This window comes from Equus asinus, chromosome 4 (assembly GCF_041296235.1).
Source record: "Equus asinus isolate D_3611 breed Donkey chromosome 4, EquAss-T2T_v2, whole genome shotgun sequence".
Taxonomy (NCBI): Eukaryota; Metazoa; Chordata; class Mammalia; order Perissodactyla; family Equidae; genus Equus; species Equus asinus.
Genome location: NC_091793.1, coordinates 125515881 through 125535808, shown reverse-complemented (window position 1 = coordinate 125535808; position 19928 = coordinate 125515881). Strand labels below are relative to the sequence as shown.

The 19928-nt window shown below is 35.7% G+C and overlaps 1 protein-coding gene across 1 annotated transcript in view; it reads right to left on the bottom strand.

Annotated features, from left to right (window-relative positions):
- The window catches only part of COL3A1 (collagen type III alpha 1 chain), a 40104-nt gene that overhangs the window by 12558 nt on the left and 7618 nt on the right, over nucleotides 1–19928 (bottom strand). The window contains exons 2-32 of the mRNA XM_014852914.3: nucleotides 16855–17057; nucleotides 16544–16594; nucleotides 15998–16111; nucleotides 14652–14732; nucleotides 12811–12864; nucleotides 12276–12329; nucleotides 11429–11482; nucleotides 10746–10799; nucleotides 10525–10578; nucleotides 9820–9873; nucleotides 9122–9166; nucleotides 8932–8985; nucleotides 8440–8484; nucleotides 7810–7863; nucleotides 7297–7395; nucleotides 6712–6756; nucleotides 6456–6554; nucleotides 6201–6254; nucleotides 5971–6078; nucleotides 5708–5761; nucleotides 4999–5097; nucleotides 4629–4682; nucleotides 4370–4468; nucleotides 3986–4039; nucleotides 3808–3861; nucleotides 3185–3238; nucleotides 2549–2602; nucleotides 2171–2215; nucleotides 1504–1602; nucleotides 1309–1416; nucleotides 997–1050 (exon numbers count right to left, since the gene is read on the bottom strand). Of these exons, the coding sequence (XP_014708400.2) occupies nucleotides 997–1050; nucleotides 1309–1416; nucleotides 1504–1602; nucleotides 2171–2215; nucleotides 2549–2602; nucleotides 3185–3238; nucleotides 3808–3861; nucleotides 3986–4039; nucleotides 4370–4468; nucleotides 4629–4682; nucleotides 4999–5097; nucleotides 5708–5761; nucleotides 5971–6078; nucleotides 6201–6254; nucleotides 6456–6554; nucleotides 6712–6756; nucleotides 7297–7395; nucleotides 7810–7863; nucleotides 8440–8484; nucleotides 8932–8985; nucleotides 9122–9166; nucleotides 9820–9873; nucleotides 10525–10578; nucleotides 10746–10799; nucleotides 11429–11482; nucleotides 12276–12329; nucleotides 12811–12864; nucleotides 14652–14732; nucleotides 15998–16111; nucleotides 16544–16594; nucleotides 16855–17057 (2204 nt within the window). The remainder of the gene's footprint in view (nucleotides 1–996; nucleotides 1051–1308; nucleotides 1417–1503; nucleotides 1603–2170; nucleotides 2216–2548; nucleotides 2603–3184; nucleotides 3239–3807; nucleotides 3862–3985; nucleotides 4040–4369; nucleotides 4469–4628; nucleotides 4683–4998; nucleotides 5098–5707; nucleotides 5762–5970; nucleotides 6079–6200; nucleotides 6255–6455; nucleotides 6555–6711; nucleotides 6757–7296; nucleotides 7396–7809; nucleotides 7864–8439; nucleotides 8485–8931; nucleotides 8986–9121; nucleotides 9167–9819; nucleotides 9874–10524; nucleotides 10579–10745; nucleotides 10800–11428; nucleotides 11483–12275; nucleotides 12330–12810; nucleotides 12865–14651; nucleotides 14733–15997; nucleotides 16112–16543; nucleotides 16595–16854; nucleotides 17058–19928) is intronic.

Genomic DNA, 19928 nt, shown 5'->3' with positions numbered 1-19928 from the left:
CAGTAAATATAATATCTACATAATGGCTTAGTTATGTTTATTTGCTATAGTCATAGCTAGAAGATGTTTGCCAAAGTGAAGAGAATTGACTGTAACGTTTTTTGTATACTTTTATTTTGAAATAGTTATAGACTCACAGAAGGTTGCAAAAGAATATACAGGGAAATACTGTTCACCTTTCTCCCCGCCTCCCTCAATGTTACATCTTACACGATTATAGTAAAATATCAAAGCCAAGAAATTGACATGGGTACAATCCAGAGCTTATTCGGGATTTGCCAGTTGTACATGCACTCGTATGTGGGTATGCACGTATGTAGCTCTAAACAATTTTATCACATGCGGCCTTTAATGGCCACCACCATAATCAAGATACTCAAATGTACAATCACCATAAGACTCCCTTTGCCACCTCTTTCTAGTTACACCCATCTCCCTCTCCCTCATTCCTGACTCCTGGTAACCACAAAGCTGTTATTCATCTCTACAATTATGTTATTTCACGAATGTTACATGAATGGAATCATGCATTATGTCTCCTTTTGAGTTTGACTTGTCTTCATTCAGCATGATATCCTGGAGGTTTGTATAAGATGTATGAGATGGTGCATGTACCAATAGTTCACGCCTTTTTATTGCTCAGTAGTATTCCATGTATCAATGCACCATAGAATTACAGTGTTTTTTAAAATCAAAAATTTCTTCACGAGTAGTATTGATTATCTTGGATTTTAGAGACTTATTATGACTTTAGCTGGTAACCTTTATCATACTTCTGAGATTTTTCCATTCTCAGGTCACTATTGAACTACCAGGTAGTGATAGATATAAATCAGAAATTTTAACAGTCAAGCCATTTGGCTCTTCTTAATGCCCAGACGGTGGCAAAGTATGGTCTAACTTGTGAGGAGTTTGGGGAAAAATAGAAGTTGAGGTATGGGACTATTCCATATCACATACAGGTAAGTCCTGTTTCTGCCGATGGGGAGTACTCACCCTTGGACCATCTTTCCCTGGAGCACCGTCAGCACCTGCACTGCCTGGTTCACCCTGTCAAATAAAAGCCAGCGTCATCAGAGTAGAAGTCTCTTCAATGAAAGTCTGCTAAGAACAGGAGCAACCCTCAAGACTTGGTGTGATGAATAGCGGGTGTTCTGATTAATAGTTGCTGTAGGAACACATCTCAAACTTCGCTTACTAGAAAATGGTAACATTAAGTTTAAAAATAGATCACTTTCCAGCAATGTTGCTTTCCTTTAACTACAAAGGTCTGTTTTATTATATAAATAACAGAAAATAAGTTAGTACCTTGTCACCCTTTACGCCGGGGCCTCCAGGACCTCCTCTTTCTCCAGGCATCCCTTGCAGACCAGGAGTACCAGCAGCACCAGGTGGCCCAGGGGCACCAGCAGGGCCCTGAAATTAAAGGAGAAATAGTAAGTCACAAGAAAAAGATGGAATGCATTTTGTAAAATCTAGGTCAATTGAATTATTTGGAGTTACCTTTCCTCCTTCGGGACCGGGGGGACCAGCTCCACCTCTAAGTCCGGGGGGCCCTGCTGCTCCAGGAGGTCCACGTTCACCTGGGGCACCAGAATCACCCTATAGTAGCAAAATGTGGTATCTCTGTTAGAAAAGTGAATGCTAAATACAAATCAAAAACACCCTAAGTTGTATTATTTTGATGCAGACCACTAGATTCTTATATTTTCTTAACAATTTGGAAATTTTTAAAATTATAAAAAAATTTTGATCAACTGAATGAGAACTGGAAACTTAAAAAGAATCTAAACAAGGAAACTGACCCCTGGTCTAAAGAGCTAGCTCCAAAACTATTATTATTTTATTCACAAGGGTGAGTTTTTACAGTTCTTCTACTAAAACAGTTTTCCTATATAGAATCAATATACTGGAAAGATTTTTCTTTTGAAATTTCAGGCCCATAGGCAATTGTATGGTATTTACTAATGTCAGAGAATTTGATTTTCCAGATGAAGCAAATTTAATGTATTGGAAATATCTCAAGTTACCCTAAGTGTGTTCACCAAACATTTGGAATGTTGTGCTTCTAAAAAAAAAGAGCATTTTGGTTTGGTATACTAAAAGTGTGTCACTAATCAATTGCTCTATAACATGCTGAAGAAATTAGAAAATAAATGGAAATATTTACCTTGCCTCCTGGAATTCCTGGTGAGCCGGCTTCACCCTTTGGACCCTATGAGATCAGCATTGTATGGTTAGGCCTACGTCACAATACATGTTATATAAATATAAGCAAGGTATACATGTGACCTTGCACACTGTACAATTTGTTAATTCTTGAGTTATGTACTCTTTCTTTAGTTCCTTTTATTTTATGGCAAAATTCAAACTTTCTATGTAATAGTTATAATGGAATAATTTTTCTTTGTTTTGTTATAACTATTTCAAAACTAAATGTGAAAACTCAGATACTTTGGCATGAGAAAATGCAAAAGTTAATAACTGATGAAAGATTACTGTTTATTCTTTTGGTTTCTGAGTTTTGAAAAAATGGCATGCAACTTACTGGTTCACCAGGTTTTCCATTTTCTCCTGGAGGACCGCTCGTGCCAGGCAAGCCCTACAAAGAATCATATTTGTATTGTATAATTACTTCAAACATTGCTTACTGAAAACCTCCTCATAAGTAAACATGTTTCTGCAAAGTATTCAAATAATGGCTTAAGTGGTCTTTTTAAGGGTGGAAAATTTGTGGCTCTCAAAATCTAATGACAGAGATGTGATATTCATACCTTACAAATCCATTCATCTCCCTCTATTCTCTCTGTTGCTGCATATAAATATGAATTGATGAGTGTGGTGAGATGGATGTAGCTTTATGGATTTAAATTATAATGGAAACAAGTATAAAGTATAGAATTATGTAAGCTTAATTATTTGTTTTTAATTATTAATGCACTCATTCTGGAATAGATATGGAAGTTAAGCCTTAACATTGTCTGTCATTTTATGTCAAAGTAGAAGACAGACCCACAAATTTTAAGCTTACGATGAACTGTAATCTATTGGTGTCACAAAAAAAATTGACTGACAAATAAAAGTTAACTGACAAGTTAACTCAACAAATACAGGTATCAAAGGGAAGTACTTTGTTCTCTGGTAAAAGCAGGTGCTCAATGACATTTAAATAACAAGTTCTTACTTGTAATCCTTGTGGACCAGGGAGTCCTGCATCTCCTTTGTCACCAGATGGCCCCTATGTAGAAAAATATAATAAGACGCTCCATTATAAAATATCCTTTCATATTTAGTCCACACAGTTTTCATTTCACCAGGTGCTTGCTTAATATAAAAAGTAACAGAGTATGGGGCTGGCCCAGTGGTGCAGCAGTTAAGTGTGTATGGGGTTCGCCGGTTTCGATCCCAGGTGCGGACATGGCACTGCTTGGCAAGCCATGTTGTGGTAGGCGTCCCACATATAAAGCAGAGGAAGATGGGCACTGATGTTAGCTCAGGGCCAGTCTTCCTCAGCAAAAAGAGGAGGATTGGCAGCAGATGTTAGATCAGGGCTAATCTTCCTCAAAAAAAAAAAAAAAGTAACAGTGCAAAGGAGGGCAGAGTCTGGCCTGTGGAAGCGAGGCAAAGGAGATATGTATAATATAAACTTTACCCAGTCAGCATTTAGTGAGCTAAGTAAGTAAGCAAGCTTTGTAAATGCTTTCATGAACTATAATGACATAGTGGTAGAGATTATATAATTCCCAAAGTCTTTCCCCTGTCCCACTGCCACCCACTTCCATCTCTAATTTATGTGAGTAAACTTACCGTAGGTCCTGGGGGACCCTGAGGTCCAGTTTCACCATTCTTTCCAGCGGGACCCTAAAAAAAAAAAAAAAAGAAAAACAGAGAAGCAGAGTTAATAAAAATAACAGAGAGAAGTCATGGGGTTGGAGATAAATGCCTCTATTAGAAAGCTGGATATAAGCTGATGAAAGCTACATACCGGAGGGCCAGGACCTCCAGGGCCACCTCGTTCTCCATTCTTGCCAGGAGCACCCTAAAGCAGAAGTGACCAATATTTACTAATTCTCAAAAGAAAAATCACTCACCGTATTGTTCCCTCATTCTTTTGATATGCCTCCTCCATACATAAGTACAAACATAAACTACTTTCTAGAACTAGATTCCCATAAATATCATCATTCTTTCCCAAAAAAGTTTTTACTACAAAAACATATTTTAGCTCCCTTCTCACATGATATTTGGATTTTCATATACTCTTCCATGCTTTGAAATGGAGATCAAGTTTTGGCCCTCTCTGCACTTCCAGATGGGGGGTAAAGGCCTTCTGTCAAATATTTGTTGAAAAATGAAGGGAGGAACTCACATCATTTCCTTTAGGACCAGGGAAACCCATGACACCAGGCTGACCTCGGGGGCCAGATGGGCCTGGAGGACCTGGTCGACCACTTTCTCCTTGGCTTCCCTAATGAGAAAAAACATTACATTAACAGAGGTTTGACAAATATTTGATAAAGATATACAATACACATATCAAGACTATACAATATATATCAAGGCTAGACCAAACTATGCATTCCATTATTCACTGGACTTGTAAAATCAAATGTTAAATATGTACATACTGGAGGTCCTGGTTTCCCATCGCTGCCTGGTCCTCCTGGGCTCCCGGGAACACCCTAAATTAAAGAAATTAGCCCGGTGATTTAAAAATGATCATTTAAAAAAAAAAGAAAACATAGATCTATCTGTAAAATTTTGAGATTTCCACTTACACATTCGCACACATTTTTTTCTGTATATCAAGTGTCTTAGTTAAGTGTTCTATATTCTGCTCTTCCTCAATCAATCCTAGCCTGTTTTCTTAAAATAATTTTGCTTTGTTTTGAGCCTATAAAGTATGTAGTCTGATTTGAGTTGTCTTTGATCCTTCTTCTCCACTTGCCTTGCTTCTCCCTAAATGACAGTGTCAATCAAACAAGTGTTTCTCTGTACCCTAATTCCTGGGCCTCCAGGGACACCGTCTCGGCCAGGTTCTCCAGCAGCTCCTCTGGGCCCTGCGGGGCCTGGACTACCGCGGTCTCCAGGGGCACCCTAAGAGGTGAAATAAGTCAACAAATATGTAAAAGAGCCTTCACTGACCTAGACATTGAGCATATTTATGCTACAACTAGAGAACATCCTTTGTTCTCTGAGAGAGAGTTCGTATGTTGCTGACGTACTCTGTATAAAATCAGTTGTCTATTAGCTTGCATTATCTTGTTGGAAACATTTTGAAGCAACTCTGATGACTATCACATGCTTAAAAAAGCAATATTTAGTGGGCTTAATATATTTCTGTGTATATAAAGTTAAATATCTTTGATGACGTGAGATCATATCTATACAGCACATTAGTGTTTTCAAAGGACTTTCAAGAATTTGTTTATCTTATTCTTGCAAACGATGTTGAGATAAATAATTCCCAATTAACAAATAAGTTAAAGCATTCTTATGAAGTTTAAGTGACTAGCTTTAGTTACAAAGCTAGGAAAATGGCTGAGCAGGGGTTGGCATCATTGTTTTACATTGGGAATTATTATTTTTTTAAAACTCCAATATATTTCTTTCAGACTTTTAGGTTTCAGTTAATGGGAAACTGTAGAGAAGGATATATATTTTTGTAGCACTAGCATTTATGAAGACAGAAACTACAGTTATCTACCTTTTCTCCTGGAAGGCCATTTGGTCCAGCAGGTCCTCGGAATCCAGGCGCACCCTGGAAATAGTGAAAGGTAAATATTTCAGTCCAAAGCATTAAAACTTTTTCATAATTCTTGAGAGGCAAAAGAAATAGGCTCATGTTTTAAATGCTTCAAAATGATATTTGGGATTGAGTACTCAAGAAAAACCATGCCTCACCCTGAAGGTCTAGTTCTATGTAGATTATAGCGTTGTTTGCTTTTTAGATGCCCATGGAAAACGTACCCTTTCTCCTGCAGCTCCTGGAAGTCCATTTGCACCAGGTTCTCCAGGCGAACCATCTTTGCCATCTTCACCCTTAGCTCCTGGAATACCTGGAGAACCAGCTTCACCCTAAGAAACGATGTTCATAAAAGAGTAATGACTGAATTTGGTTGCAAAATTTTTACCTATTTACTTTCTAATTAGATTGCATTTCTCTAAGAAATAACCAAATCCATTGAGGTAATACTTACGCGTTCACCACGTGCTCCTGGCTCTCCTTTGGCACCATTCTTACCAGGCTCACCCTAAATGAAACAAAATCTTGACTTAAAAACAGGGAGAATAGACTAACAGAATCATCACCAGTGCCACTTGATTCAATTATAACACCACAGTGAAAGCAACATAAATTCAACTGAACAAGAGGAAAAACCCTGTTATTCATATTTTTGTTGTGAGAATTAAGCCCCACCTTTCTGGCAACAAAGGAAAAATAGGCAACTTACCGCAGGCCCTCGCTGTCCAGGAGCACCATTAGCACCAGAAGGTCCTGGAGGACCCCGGGCTCCTATCAGTCCAGGAGCTCCAGGAATGCCAGCGGGACCCTAAGAACAACCCAAGAAGACTAACATTAGTCAACCTTGAACTTTTCTTTCTGAATAGCTAGCTTAAAACATTGCAAATGTATTGTTACGCAAAATGCAAAGGAAGTCAATAATGTATGTGTGGATGAGAAGAGGGTGAGAGGTGGGGGTGTCTTACCATTTCACCTTTACCACCAGGACTACCACTAGCCCCAGGAGGGCCCTAGAGGGGAAAAAAAACATATTAATAATAATGCAAATAGTGTACATATATTTGAAGTTGTTTATATATTTGCAAAATAAAGTTATTGGGGGGTGTTGTGCTTTATAGAGATTAGATGATTCCTCCGACTATAGCATACACATAAAAGGTAGGCAAAAAAAATCATTATCTGAATAAATTAGAGATAATATGCACATGGTCTAGATTATTAAATAAAAATAAATAGAAGAGGTTTTGGTCTTGTTTTTTCTTTGAATTTTTCTGATTGGTGATTAGTTTGGGGCACATTCTTTGAAGTATCAGATTATTATCTATCCTTTACTCTGTCATATAAACAAAAAATTCATAAATTCTAGAAGAATGCAAACCTCAAAAACTACCTTTTTAGTACTGTATTTATTACAGTAGAGTCACTGCAAAGCACTAAGCAACATTTGTTTTCAAAAAATAATTTTAATTGATAGCAACATTAAAACGTATGCTTTCATGAATGAGTGTAGCACCACTCTCCCTCTCTCAAAGGCCATATTTGCTACTTACAGGAGGACCTGGAGCACCAGCATTTCCCTGAGGTCCAGGTTCACCTCTTTGTCCTGGGGCACCACTTGAACCAGGAGATCCCGCAGGTCCAACTTCACCCTAAGGGATAAACTCTATGTAGTCAGTTTCCCTTGCCAATTCTAATCTTTTAGCCAGTTTACCCTTCAGCCTTGTTTAAATCTGTCTCCCAAAGGCTGGAGTAGTATGAATATATACTCTATGAAGGAATCATTAATCATAAAGGCAGAGAAAAATGGCAACTATGTGTGTGTCTGTGTTATCTCTGTTTCCCCAAAATAGACTGGGAAAAGAGAAAGGCATCGGAAGAGGTATTAGGATAGTTGAATGTCTGGAATAACACTCCTTTTGGAATCAAGAAGAGGGCTTTAAAGATCTAAGTAGATAAAAGATATCCACTTGAGTTGTAAAAAAAGTCACATTCAAGAAACAATCCAAGGATTTTCTGTTGTCTCCAAGCTATATTTATATTCTTCTATAGAAATACTTATTTACCTTAGCACCAGGGGAACCGGGGAATCCTGCAGTTCCAGGGGGACCAGGGGGTCCCTGAAAAAATGAAGTACAATTTCAAGAGCTCATCATCAAGTAAATGAAAGCTAACACTACTAGTAAATAATACGTGAGCACATACTCAGTACAGAAGACAATTATGCAGATAAAAATATTATTGATTCATAGATGAATATTATGTGGCGAAACAACGTGATAAAATAAAAAGAGAGTGAAGTCTAAAGTTAGAAAATTTGGAGCCCCTCACCCCACTTCTGCCATGATTCTGTGACTGTGCAGGTTATGCAGCTCTGAGCTCTCATTTATAAAATAGAGGGAACATGTTATCTATTTTGCAGGACTCTTAATTGTCATATCCAATACTGGCTATTAACTGAGAGTGTAAGCACCATACAGATGGTAGCAACTGGCCAAAGTATAACAAAAAGTATCGGAATTTTGTTCATGGGTTTAGTGTTTTTAGATTTGTTTACGGGCTTAGTGTCAGTTTGAATCAGAGGTTTATGAACAATGTTGAGTTTGGGGTCTACAATCCATATTATTCCAATATTCCACAATCTATAATTTCTCATTAACTTGAAGCAAATCAGGGTTAGATGAGAAGTTTCTTACCGGCTGTCCATCGCTTCCTCGAGCACCATCATTACCTCGAGACCCCTAAAAAGAGAAGTTTGTCTCAAGTATCTTCTTAATTCTAAAAGGCTGGTTATAAGTAATATTTTGACTAAAATTCTGACTCGATGACTTTTCCACAAGTACATTAAAATCTGCCTACTAACTATATATTTTTAGTCAAATTGTTAAAATTCTGAGATATACAGCAATGATCTCATGTAGAAGAATTGGATTCTCTGTTTTACAGAACTGAATGTGAAATAATGGCTCTAATACCATATGCAAAGTTAACACTAAAAAAACAAAATCCTCAACAGAGATAATAACTAAAAAACTCTTACTTGTTTCCCTAGAATTATGGCTAAAATTTTATGGAGGTGACTTTAAATGCAATTTCATAGAAAAGAAATTTTCCCGCAGATTGTCACAGCCTGAAGACCTGGCTGAGACACTTATCTGTAATTGCACAAGGTCAGCAACAGTACTCACTGCGGCTCCCGGAAGTCCAGGTCGTCCTCTTTCACCAGGAGCCCCCCTAGGACCCTAGAGAATAAAATCAGAAGTATGGTTTTACTGTGAACTTGATACGTGGAAAAACAGTTGCTGAGGAAGCAAGGCGAATTTTGGGTTAGATGGAGGTTAACAGTAAAACTGAAAATTATACGAGAAACGTAATTACCATGGGTCCAGGAGCTCCATTTTCACCTGGAAGACCATTTTCACCCTAGAAATGTATAAAATATGTTACCATTTTGTACCAGAGAAATTTATAATTTATTAAACACTCCATATTATGAAAAATTTTATGGAACCTAAGAAAAAGATATGCATTTTAACAATATCAAGTTTCTATTAGCATTTTATTTGCCATAAATCTCAATTTTTGCATTTTAAAAATGTGAGGATTGGGGCCGGCCCCGTGGCTGAGTGGTTAAGTTCGTGCCATCTCCTTGGGAGGCCCAGGGTTTGGCTGGTTTGGATCCTGTGCGGGGACATGGCACTGCTCATCAGGCCATGCTGAGGTGGAATCCCACATGCCACAACTAGAAGGACCCACAACTAAAAATATACAACAAGGTACTGGGGGGCTTTGGGGAGAAAAAGGAAAAATAAAATTAAAAAAAAATTTGAGAAGTAAACAGAAGTAATCAATGAGTTCCTCAGGGGTGCGCCATCATTTCTAATGTAGGCAGTCCAAGTTATCAGCTTTCAGGGAAACTTTACTAGAACATCTTAATTAGTTTCTGTTATTTAGCTCCTAAAATGCAAAATTCAGGTGAATTTCGGGAAAAGCTAAACTCCAAAATATGAATCATAAATACAACTATAACATTTAAATAAATTTACTTATGAAAGTATGACTTTGTTGTGATTCACCTTTAATCCAGGAGCACCGGTTTCACCCTTTTCTCCGTTTCGTCCATCAAAGCCCTAGGAAGTAAAAGTTTTAAAACCTGTTCATAATCCAGAATGATTGAAAACATTACATTGAAATTTTTCTAACTAGCTTTTACCACATATCAATATTTTCAACAGTAACTTAATACAAAGTTCTTTTAAATGGATTGAAGACATTTGACATTGATTTTATAGTAAAGAATCGGAACTAATTAGGAAGTACAATTTAGTCCAATTAGGAAATTGCCTTAATGTGGCATAGTAAATATCAATTTCATAGATTTTATTTCTAGCAAATTGACAGATTTTTGGCTCAGTTGGTTAAATCTACCTATGTTTTGCATGGAATAAAATTGCTTGATTCAATCTATAAATCGTATTGACTAAATCAATGAATAACATAGCTCTCAATAATACATTTTTATTCTTTTTTGACAGTGGTGATAAGAAAATTAAATTATTCTTTTGCAAGCCTTTCTGTACACTTAAAACTGGCATAATTACTTTGTGTAAAATAACTAGTTAGTTTGGTTAGCAAATAAAATTGATAGACTTTTTAAAAAATCAAATAAATTAGTTGTCAGAATCAATTTTGGGGGGCACATACTCAATTGTCCAATAAGATTGGTTAGACAAGTAAACACAAAGGGACCAGCTTATAGTCCGTTTAGAAACTCTACTTACTCTGTGTCCTTTCATACCAGGGAATCCAGGTATGCCAGCCGGACCTTTAATACCCTAAAACCAATGAAAAGAAAAGATATTAATGAACCTTCACATAGAATCACAATCCACTAGTAAAATGCCTTCTATTTTTAAGTTTAATTCAATTTAATTGTATAATAAATTTCAGGCTAAGATCATTGTGATTACTGCAATTAATTCATTGGATACTGAAGACTTACTGGAGGTCCAGGCAATCCTCTCTCTCCAGGTCGTCCGGGTCGTCCTGATTCTCCCTAGGTGGAGAAATAAACAATACATAGGTGCTTGTGCAGGAGAAAACACATTGTAGCCAATCAGCAAACTGATAACTTCGCATTTTTCTCCTCAAGGCCTCACGAAAATGATTGGGCTAAACATACAGTTGTCAGATCAGCTTTCTTAATAGAAGGAGTGAGGAGGGCTTCTCCCATCTCAATATAAATGTATGAACAATGCAGGCTTCTCTTGTCACTGAAATATTGTGACTATCTCTCAATCCAGTGATAAGAATTTGCCATTGGAAATTAAATGGGAAAGAAAGAATAGCATAATATTAAAAGTGTTTATAAGTTTTGAAATTCATAAAGTACTGATATCAATTTTTTCATTGCAAGAGGCAGAGAGAAGAGACATTTCTCCTCCCAGTAAGTGATTTATTCACTGGATGAATCTTCTTGACTTTAGGGGTTCTGTTAGTTTAGAATTCAATAAATGATATATGTAAATACTGTTTAGATATTCAAAGATTAATATCCGCTAAGATGTCATTATCAACATTTTTTGAGTGAGGTTTTCCTTCTGAGATTCTGACATATGGTATATGCTATTCAGAATATTCCAAGTTAAATTTTGCCATATCCCCACTCAATCCTTAAAAACTTACATCTTTTCCGGCAGGACCAGATGGACCTATAGCACCAGGAGGTCCTGGAGGGCCCTGAAAATAAGGAAATAAAAAACAAATATATCTGTAGATTTTTCTGTTATAATCAATTTATTATTACATATTATGTGGATTCCTGGAAGGAACTTCCTTTTAGAAAATATTCTCAATATTTCTCATCATGAAAATGACATATTGAGTTAATATTATACCTATATTATCTCAGCTTTTACTGTTTATTCAACTTATTTTTAATGAAAATCAAAAGTATAATGTACCTGTATTTTATATCACATGTGTGTATTTATACACCCAAATGTACTTCTACAGTTTTTGAGATATTGAATTTTTAAATATATAAGTATTTCCAAATATTTTGAAATATTAAATTAAACTAACTTCCCCTTACTTCTCTATTTACACAGCATATTCTTCTGGACGACTCTATTAGATTATGTTTATTTCTACTATATTAAGTTTCAAAAATTCTATATCAGTAGAGTAGATATAAAGGTGAACTAAGGGACTACAGGAAAACTAAATCCCTGTTTAAGATAGAGGGTTTGTATCCACACCAGGAAATGGACTGTTGTGATGGCTAATCAGCCAGGGAATTCCTAGATTGAATAGTAAGTATCCAAGATATCTAAATCATGAAAAGACTCCCAAAGATCCTTGCAACCAGTTCAAAACTAGTTAAGCTATTATAAAAATACTACATAAATTTTAAATGTAAGCATAAGTTTAATATATTCTTTGTAGGGAGCTATGATAAAGTTTAAGAAAATGAAGGTGGTTTCTATATAGAATTGTCAATTTATTAAATATAGATATAATTGTTACTTACTGCAGGACCAGCTTGCCCAGGTTCACCAGGGGGACCTTGGTATCCTGGAGAACCCTAGTGGATAGAATAACATGTACATATTTTTTAAGTGACTTAATCTTCATAGGATCCCTTTACAACTTGAAGACAGTATGAAATCAGGATTTGTGAATGTAGTCAGTGGATTTTATTCCAATTTATAAAGACTGAAACCAAAATTTTTCAGATCAGAATAAAGTTAATTTATTCCATTCCATCCACTTCATTCCACTGAAACTGAATTGTTTCGAATTTGAAGCCCTATTAAAGGCAAATTAAACATGTGGTTTAATTTTACCAAGATTTTAATTGCTAATAGTTGTTGGTGGAAAGGAATTAAATATGAAATTCCAACATTTTTGAAGGAATGATAGTTTCTTGGTTGTGACTTCTCTACTTAATTGGGATCATGCACACTGGAATGGCTAAATTATAGCAGGATCTGTATTATCCTGACTTATATAACATGCACGAAGAAGAAAACACCACTATATATGTATTTCATGGCTGTACTTACAGGGGAGCCAGGATGACCAGATGCGCCAGGGGGGCCAGGAGGGCCGGGGGGACCCTAGAATGCAAATGTAAAGGGTAAATACAAAACAAGTGCACTGAAATACACTTTATCCAGGCATCATAGAGATGTCTCTGTTTAGGAATGATACGGACATCTCTAAAAAATGGGAACATATGTCAATATGTGGTAACTATTCATGGATATGATTGATCTTATTAGATCTACAGTGAGGGTCCCATTACAAAAATATCACTCTAAATGAAATTCCCACAGAATCAATAAAAATTATTGGTAAGTCTTATATTTTTTCAGTATTTCTTCCCAAAAGGGGATTCAAAATCTGGAAAAATCCATGTAAAATGTTATGAGAATCTCTGCAATGTTAGGATGATACTGGTACTGGTGAAGAAGTGTTTTTTTGCCTGGCAGCCAAACTCACTGAGGAAAAATATTTATCCACATACTATAAATCCTAGTTTCTAAAAATGCTATAAATCAACACCAAAGTTCTCAGCTATATCACTGAGTTACATTGACATGAAGATTTAGATGTGCATATGAGAATCATCATACATGGGACAATGCTGAATTAGAATTATAATCAATTATTTGTCATTGTTCAGAAATATAGGTTAAACTAGAAACCCTTCAGTTTTGTAGCATGCTATTTCTAAATACTGGTAATAAATTTATAAAACTACAATTTGTAATTAAATTTTCTCTTGTAACCTCTTTTCTGGTATGTTAATAAGTAGTGACTTTTTTAGTTTAAGTGTGTTTTTTAGGAGCATGTTTAGGTTTTTTTCAGGTTTTTGATTGAAAAATAGGATTCATAATGTGAGTGTAGCTGAGTAAGACCAGATGTTTACGTAAGTAATATAATTTTCCTTCTGGCTTTGAAAGATACAAAAAAGTCATAACTCAAAACTTTAAAGATTTATAAAATTCTCTTTATATAATTTACTTTATACCAATTTGAAGGGTCTTTTTTTAACTGGTCATTTGGACCTAGTGGCTAAAATTTTGTCCTCTCTAGTTTTACAAGTCACTAATATGGAGTCCAATAATCGGGCAGCAATCCTCCCTAATCCCCGAGAATCAGCATCATGCTCCATTTACACTTACGTACCTGTTACTGGCAGTGAAATGAGAGCCTCCCCTAGTGTAGCTTCTCCCGAGAGGCTGTCTACAGCAAGGGTCTTTTACAGGGGACCATGCATCATGCACATGTGCCCAGGTTTCAATGTTCTTTTTGCTATTTTCTTCTATGAAAACTCTAGGTCATTTACATTGAGGAAAACCTTTCAGGTACAATGAAAATAGCTATCATTTACAGTAGAAGAACTTAAAGACGATGAATTCCGGCAATATTTGTATTTGATTTCAGGATTTGAGGTGAGATGTATGGTGATATTGGGCGTTTATCACTCAGGTTGTCATCTAGAAGGTAGCATTTAATGAATGAAAATACGTTAAAAGAAGATTCTGAACAACTTGGATGAGAAAGAGGAAAAGTGGAAGTGAAAAATAAAATTTGGTTAAATTAGGAAATATATGAGTGTGAGACCTAAGCATGAAGGCAGGTGGGCCCCTGTATAGGTGTATAAGGTGAATAAGGAAAGAGTGGCAAACAGGCATGAAATGAGAGGTGGTGAGGAAAAATGAGTTAGGATAGAAGGATCATGATAATGCTACCATTTTATTTCCCAGCCTTACTAGAGGAAAACCTAGTTTGTACAATTCTGTAGTAATACTGGATTAACAGAAGAACCACCATTTGAAATTTCACCAACTGGAAGGCTGAATAATGTTCTAAAATGCTGAGAAACACTTGTACATACAACTGGCCCCGGGTAGCCTGCGAGTCCTCCTCCTGCTACTCCAGCCTTGACATCATATGACTCATATTGGGGAGAATAGTTCTGTAGCAAAGAGACCAGATAGATATGATCATATTGGTATATAGACCATAGTTCTTTTCAAAAGCATTTAGAAGAAGTACATGCAACATCTACTATTCACTGATAGAAAGTTTCTGCATGCCAGAGGGTGTAGTATATAGTATTTAGTCACCTTGCTTGTTCTGTCACTCTCTAGCTTTAGATGTTAGATAACCTACAGAAATACTTATGTAATGCACAAATCTTTTAACTAACTGTATGCAATGTTAATCTGCAATCATTTGTTCCTATATGCTCTTACTCAAAATAATATTTCTAAGCGATATCCACAGCATTAGAAACATGACATCAAAGACTGTTGGAGCCTTGAGATAATATAATCTGACCTTCTTATTTTTAGCAGAAAAATGAAGTCAAGTAACTTTCCCAACAGTTAATGATACAAGTAAAATTTATATCCCCTCGCTTCTGGTTAATAAGCCTAACAATCACCTAAAATAAACACTCCCATAGAAAATAAGCACAAGAATGATAAAAAGGCTCGTGTGCTTATTGGATTTCATTGGAAATTATTCTATTTTGAATTCTAGGCCTAACAATGGGTTCTGTTTGGTACCAGGATAAGAGTAAGTTAGATGACATCCTTGGCTTCTTGTTGAGTTGATGTTTGAAACAGCTTTTTATAAACTCATAGCGATTTGTCTATATGTGTTTTCTAATTTCTTCTAATTATGCACAGCAGAAATTTTGTCTTATTTATTTGTTTTACATGCAGAATTAGTTGGTTGCCATGCTTTTCAAGAGGAGCATGTTGTACTCTGAAGGCTTGGCAAAAGTAGTTGCAAAGGGCTGAATAATCCTGTTGATTTGAAGTCAATACGGAGTGTTGTCCAGACTTTCAGAGGCTTTACCATTGGAGTTATCAAGGCAATAAGGTATAGTTATAAAGGCAATAAGCAATTCCTAAATTCTCTAGGTTAATTCTTTTAGGATGTGATGGTTCATTGCTCAAACATAGTGCATACATTATATGCCTGCTGAGAAGTGGGAAATTTTGCAAAGATATAGTAGCCAAAGCATTAGCATTATGTGGAAAAGTGAATATTTATAAAGCACTTAGAATAGCGCCCAGCACATATAAGCACTAAATAAGAATTTGTTAAATACATAAAATCAGAAAATAGACATAAGAAACACACAAAGGTGAGAGGTAATATAGGCTAAAGAAAAGAAAATGAACTAGCGAATCTTAAAGGCGGGCATGTTTTAGGCCTGGAATGTATTACCTGACCACCAGTAGAGCATGATTCACAGATTCCAGGGGGGCCGGGAGAACCAGGGGAACCTGGTTGCCCTGGGATCCCAGGGTCACCATTTCTCCCAGGAATACCAGGAGGGCCCTGAGAAAATCAGAGATAAAAATTAGTAAAACAGTGAAAAGTCCTAGTGATTCAGATTCATTACCAAATTGTAGCTTCTCTGCTTTGTAACAGAAGGAATCAATAAAAGTGATACATCTGCTTGGGAACACATACATTTTTGCCCAAATCCTGTGAATAATTTCGGTATAATTCATTCCTTTGTATATTGACCTATATTTTATTTTTCAAACTGAAAATGGGGATGAAGGCATTATACAAAGCTTGGGAAATTTGAACCTTTACATGTACAATTATGGATTCTCAATTTGAGTTATTTTGTGTCATTTAAATGTATGGTACTCAAGGAAACATATGAATGAAGAAAGTTCAAATATGGAAAGGCTGTTAGAAGAAAACCAAAGTGAACTACTCAAGGAATTAATTTCCTTCCACTGAAGAATGTTTACTTACTGGATCTCCCTTGGGGCCTGGACGTCCAACACCATTAGGAGGGCGAGTAGGCTAATAAACGGAAAAGATAACAGATTAAACAAAACATAAGAGCAACCTTCTCATGAAGTGTATCCCAATTTGCATATCTGTTTCTTAGCCCAAATCACATCCAATTCCTAGCTTAAACTGACATTCACCTTTTACTTGTAATACCAACATAATTGTTTGACAGACGCTACTTTCATTTCCTTTCAGGCTCCTATGATATAGGAACTATTCATATGTTTAAATATGAATCTTGAAGATGTACAGATTATCTTTAAACTCACAGCTGTTGGAGGCTGTGGGCAAACTGCGCAACATTCTCCAAATGGAATCTCTGGGTTGGGACAGTCTAATTCTTGGTCGTCACATATTATGTCATCGCAGAGAACAGATCCTGAGTCACAGACGCATATTTGGCATGGTTCTGGCTTCCAGACATCTCTATCCGCATAGGACTGACCAAGATGGGAGCATCCTCCTTCAGCAACTGGAAAATAATTTAGATGGTGTGATATTTTCATACGTTTTGCTGAAATGTGATTTTGTTATGCTGTCAAGACCATTTCCAGTAGCCAACGTGGAAATAGTTTGAAACAGATAATTTTTTCCTTTCATTAAACTAATTTGTGGGTATGTTCTTATAAGCATGCTTATGCAAAAAAATTGCAAATTAAATTACAAAGAATATCATATTGTCCCTACATAATTTGCTAAGTAGTAAGAGAATGCTTAAAATACTAAATCTGTTTATTAATGTTAAATTGGCACACCATAGTAAATTATCCTTAAGACAGTAAGTATTTTACTTTTGTTTGTAGTAAGAATTTAACACCAATGGAAATCCCACAAGCACTTAAACATTTTTTATTAATTGTATAATTGAAAACAAGCCTTTCTACTCAATTGCTATTCTTTATTTTAACAGTAGATGGGAGCATTAAACTATAAAGATGATTTTGTTACTAACAAGACTTTCTGGATTTTCTTAACCTAGTTGAGAAATTCGGGAGAATACGGAGTTACTCTTGGCAGCCCCAAACTCTTCCAGATTCCTGGGAAAACTTTAACAAAACTTATTGTATGTATTGAATATCACTGCTAGCTCTGTTGGGCACTGGTAGGTCAATATGATATGACATAACATATTGCATATCTCATATGAATGTGAAGAGATTTCCAAATCACTAAAAAAAAAGTTTTTTAAAAAAAAACAAATATTGGCAAGTAGTAAGTAAAAATAATATGGAAAAATATGAATCATGATCATGTGTTTTTGTGGCTTAAAATGGTCAAAAATTTGCTTCAACCAAAATTTTAGACTTGTTTCCTGATTATATGCAAGGTACTGAAATTTCAGCAGCTATTAACAATGAATCAGCTTAGGGGTTGCCAAAGTAAAACCTGGTCTCAATTCTTAAGGCATTAGCTGTGGATTGTGGTTAAATCCAAGCTTAGTTCTTGAGGATTACTATGATAGCTTGCCAGTAATTGAGTAAATAAACAAGAAATTTCTAGACATCTGCAAAAATTTTTGCAAACAACAAATGATAATACTGTTCAATATTTGTAGTTTTGTGAAATAGTGAAATTTTATTTTCCCAGAGCCAAGACCTTTAAAATGTCTGCTGAAAGAGGCCTGTTTGGGAAGAGGAAACAGTTTAACAACTACACTTTTTTGCTGCCTTGTGGCCAAGGGGCTGTGAGTGGGTCCTGAGATTTTTCCATCTGGATATATATGACTTTTTAAGATCCCGTTTCTATATTCTCTCCATATCCTAAGTAATAATGATTTAGATTATGCTAAATACTTTGGGTTTAGAGGTTTAGCTGGTTTAGTAAAAGTTCGCAAAAACAGGAGAACTTCAGAACCTGTAGACTCTATGAGGAGCAAAACTGCCTCCGTTCCTCATTTGCACTATGTGCACAAATACAACTTTAATGATTTTGTGCAACACCCTTGATCAGTTCCAGAAGTTTAAAAGTCCACTCTCACTTTGTGTTATAATTTCCCAATGTAGTCTACAGGTACTAAAAGAAAGCATAATTGTTTTACTGCCATTTTAAGCAGGCAAGAAAGGATCTATTTATTTAGAAAAGTTATTCTAGTTCCTCCTCCATGTTTAAAACAGATACATGAGAACATTGAAAAGAAATATTGCCTAAGCTTTTAAAGGAGCATTCCTTTGTACTTAGGGAGCATAAAAGCTGAATGCCAAAATGATTACCTAATTCAAACGAAGTAGACCTATTTAAATGGTGTTTTGAAAGGTATGCTTAAGAGAAGCGCAAATAATTTTTTCCTATTATTATGAACATTAATAATATAAGAGGGTCTAGGCATTAAATTCATTGTTCTCTAGGCAGAACTGACATCTTTTATTTAAGAACTAAGCTCACTGGTTTTCAGAAAAGGTCTAAAAATTTTAGTGAGATAGAAGATTGTTTAATAAATTGCATGAAATGCATTCTTTGATCTTTGCGTTGGCTTTCTTTTTCTTAAAATGAACCATTTTAAAACTTTCTCTAAATTAACTTTATATGAAACGTTCCAATAGATTAGTTTCAGCTCAAGATTTCCCCATTAATAATGTGGGTTTCAGTCTACCCAGCCCCCTTGAAAATACCAGTCGTGTATAGAATGTTGACTAGAGGAGATAAAACTGTATTGTATACTTGAAATTTGCCAGGAGAGTAGATCTTATGTGTTTTCACCACACGCACACACCAAAACTATGTAACTATGTGAGGTGATGGATGCATTAATTCACTTGATCATAGTGATCATTTCACAATGTATATGTATGTCAGATCATCACATTGTACATTTTAAATATACGCAGCTTTGTCAATTATACTTCAATAAAGCTGGGAAAAAAGAAAAAAATACCACTAGTTTATACTAATGATTCTTTCAGCTCTTTGTCTCTGGATCAAGAATATCTTTCTGCATTTAACACACGACCTGTGTTATAAAAATTAGCTACTGAATACTGATGATGTAGTAAAGACAAATGAGAATAACAGTTAAAGCCAGGGTGAAGTATCTCATGTTTTAAATATTTTCTCTTCCTATGTGCGTCCTCCGCCTTAAAATTAGTATGATTTTTCCCTTCTGTCTTCATTCTCCCATGTCTACATCTCATTGAAAGTATCAGCACATCACTAGAAATACAGTGTTTCTTCTTTGCTCTGCAAACTGTTAAATAAATGAGCACAATATTGACTTATTAAAACTGTAAAGAAATTTATTAGAATTGGGCTAAACCAAAGTTATGTAAACGAAAATTGTTATTTATCCTCTGGTTTCCGAATTTTATTAGAAACCATGTGTATTGTGCTTTTTAAAACAGAGAGGTCT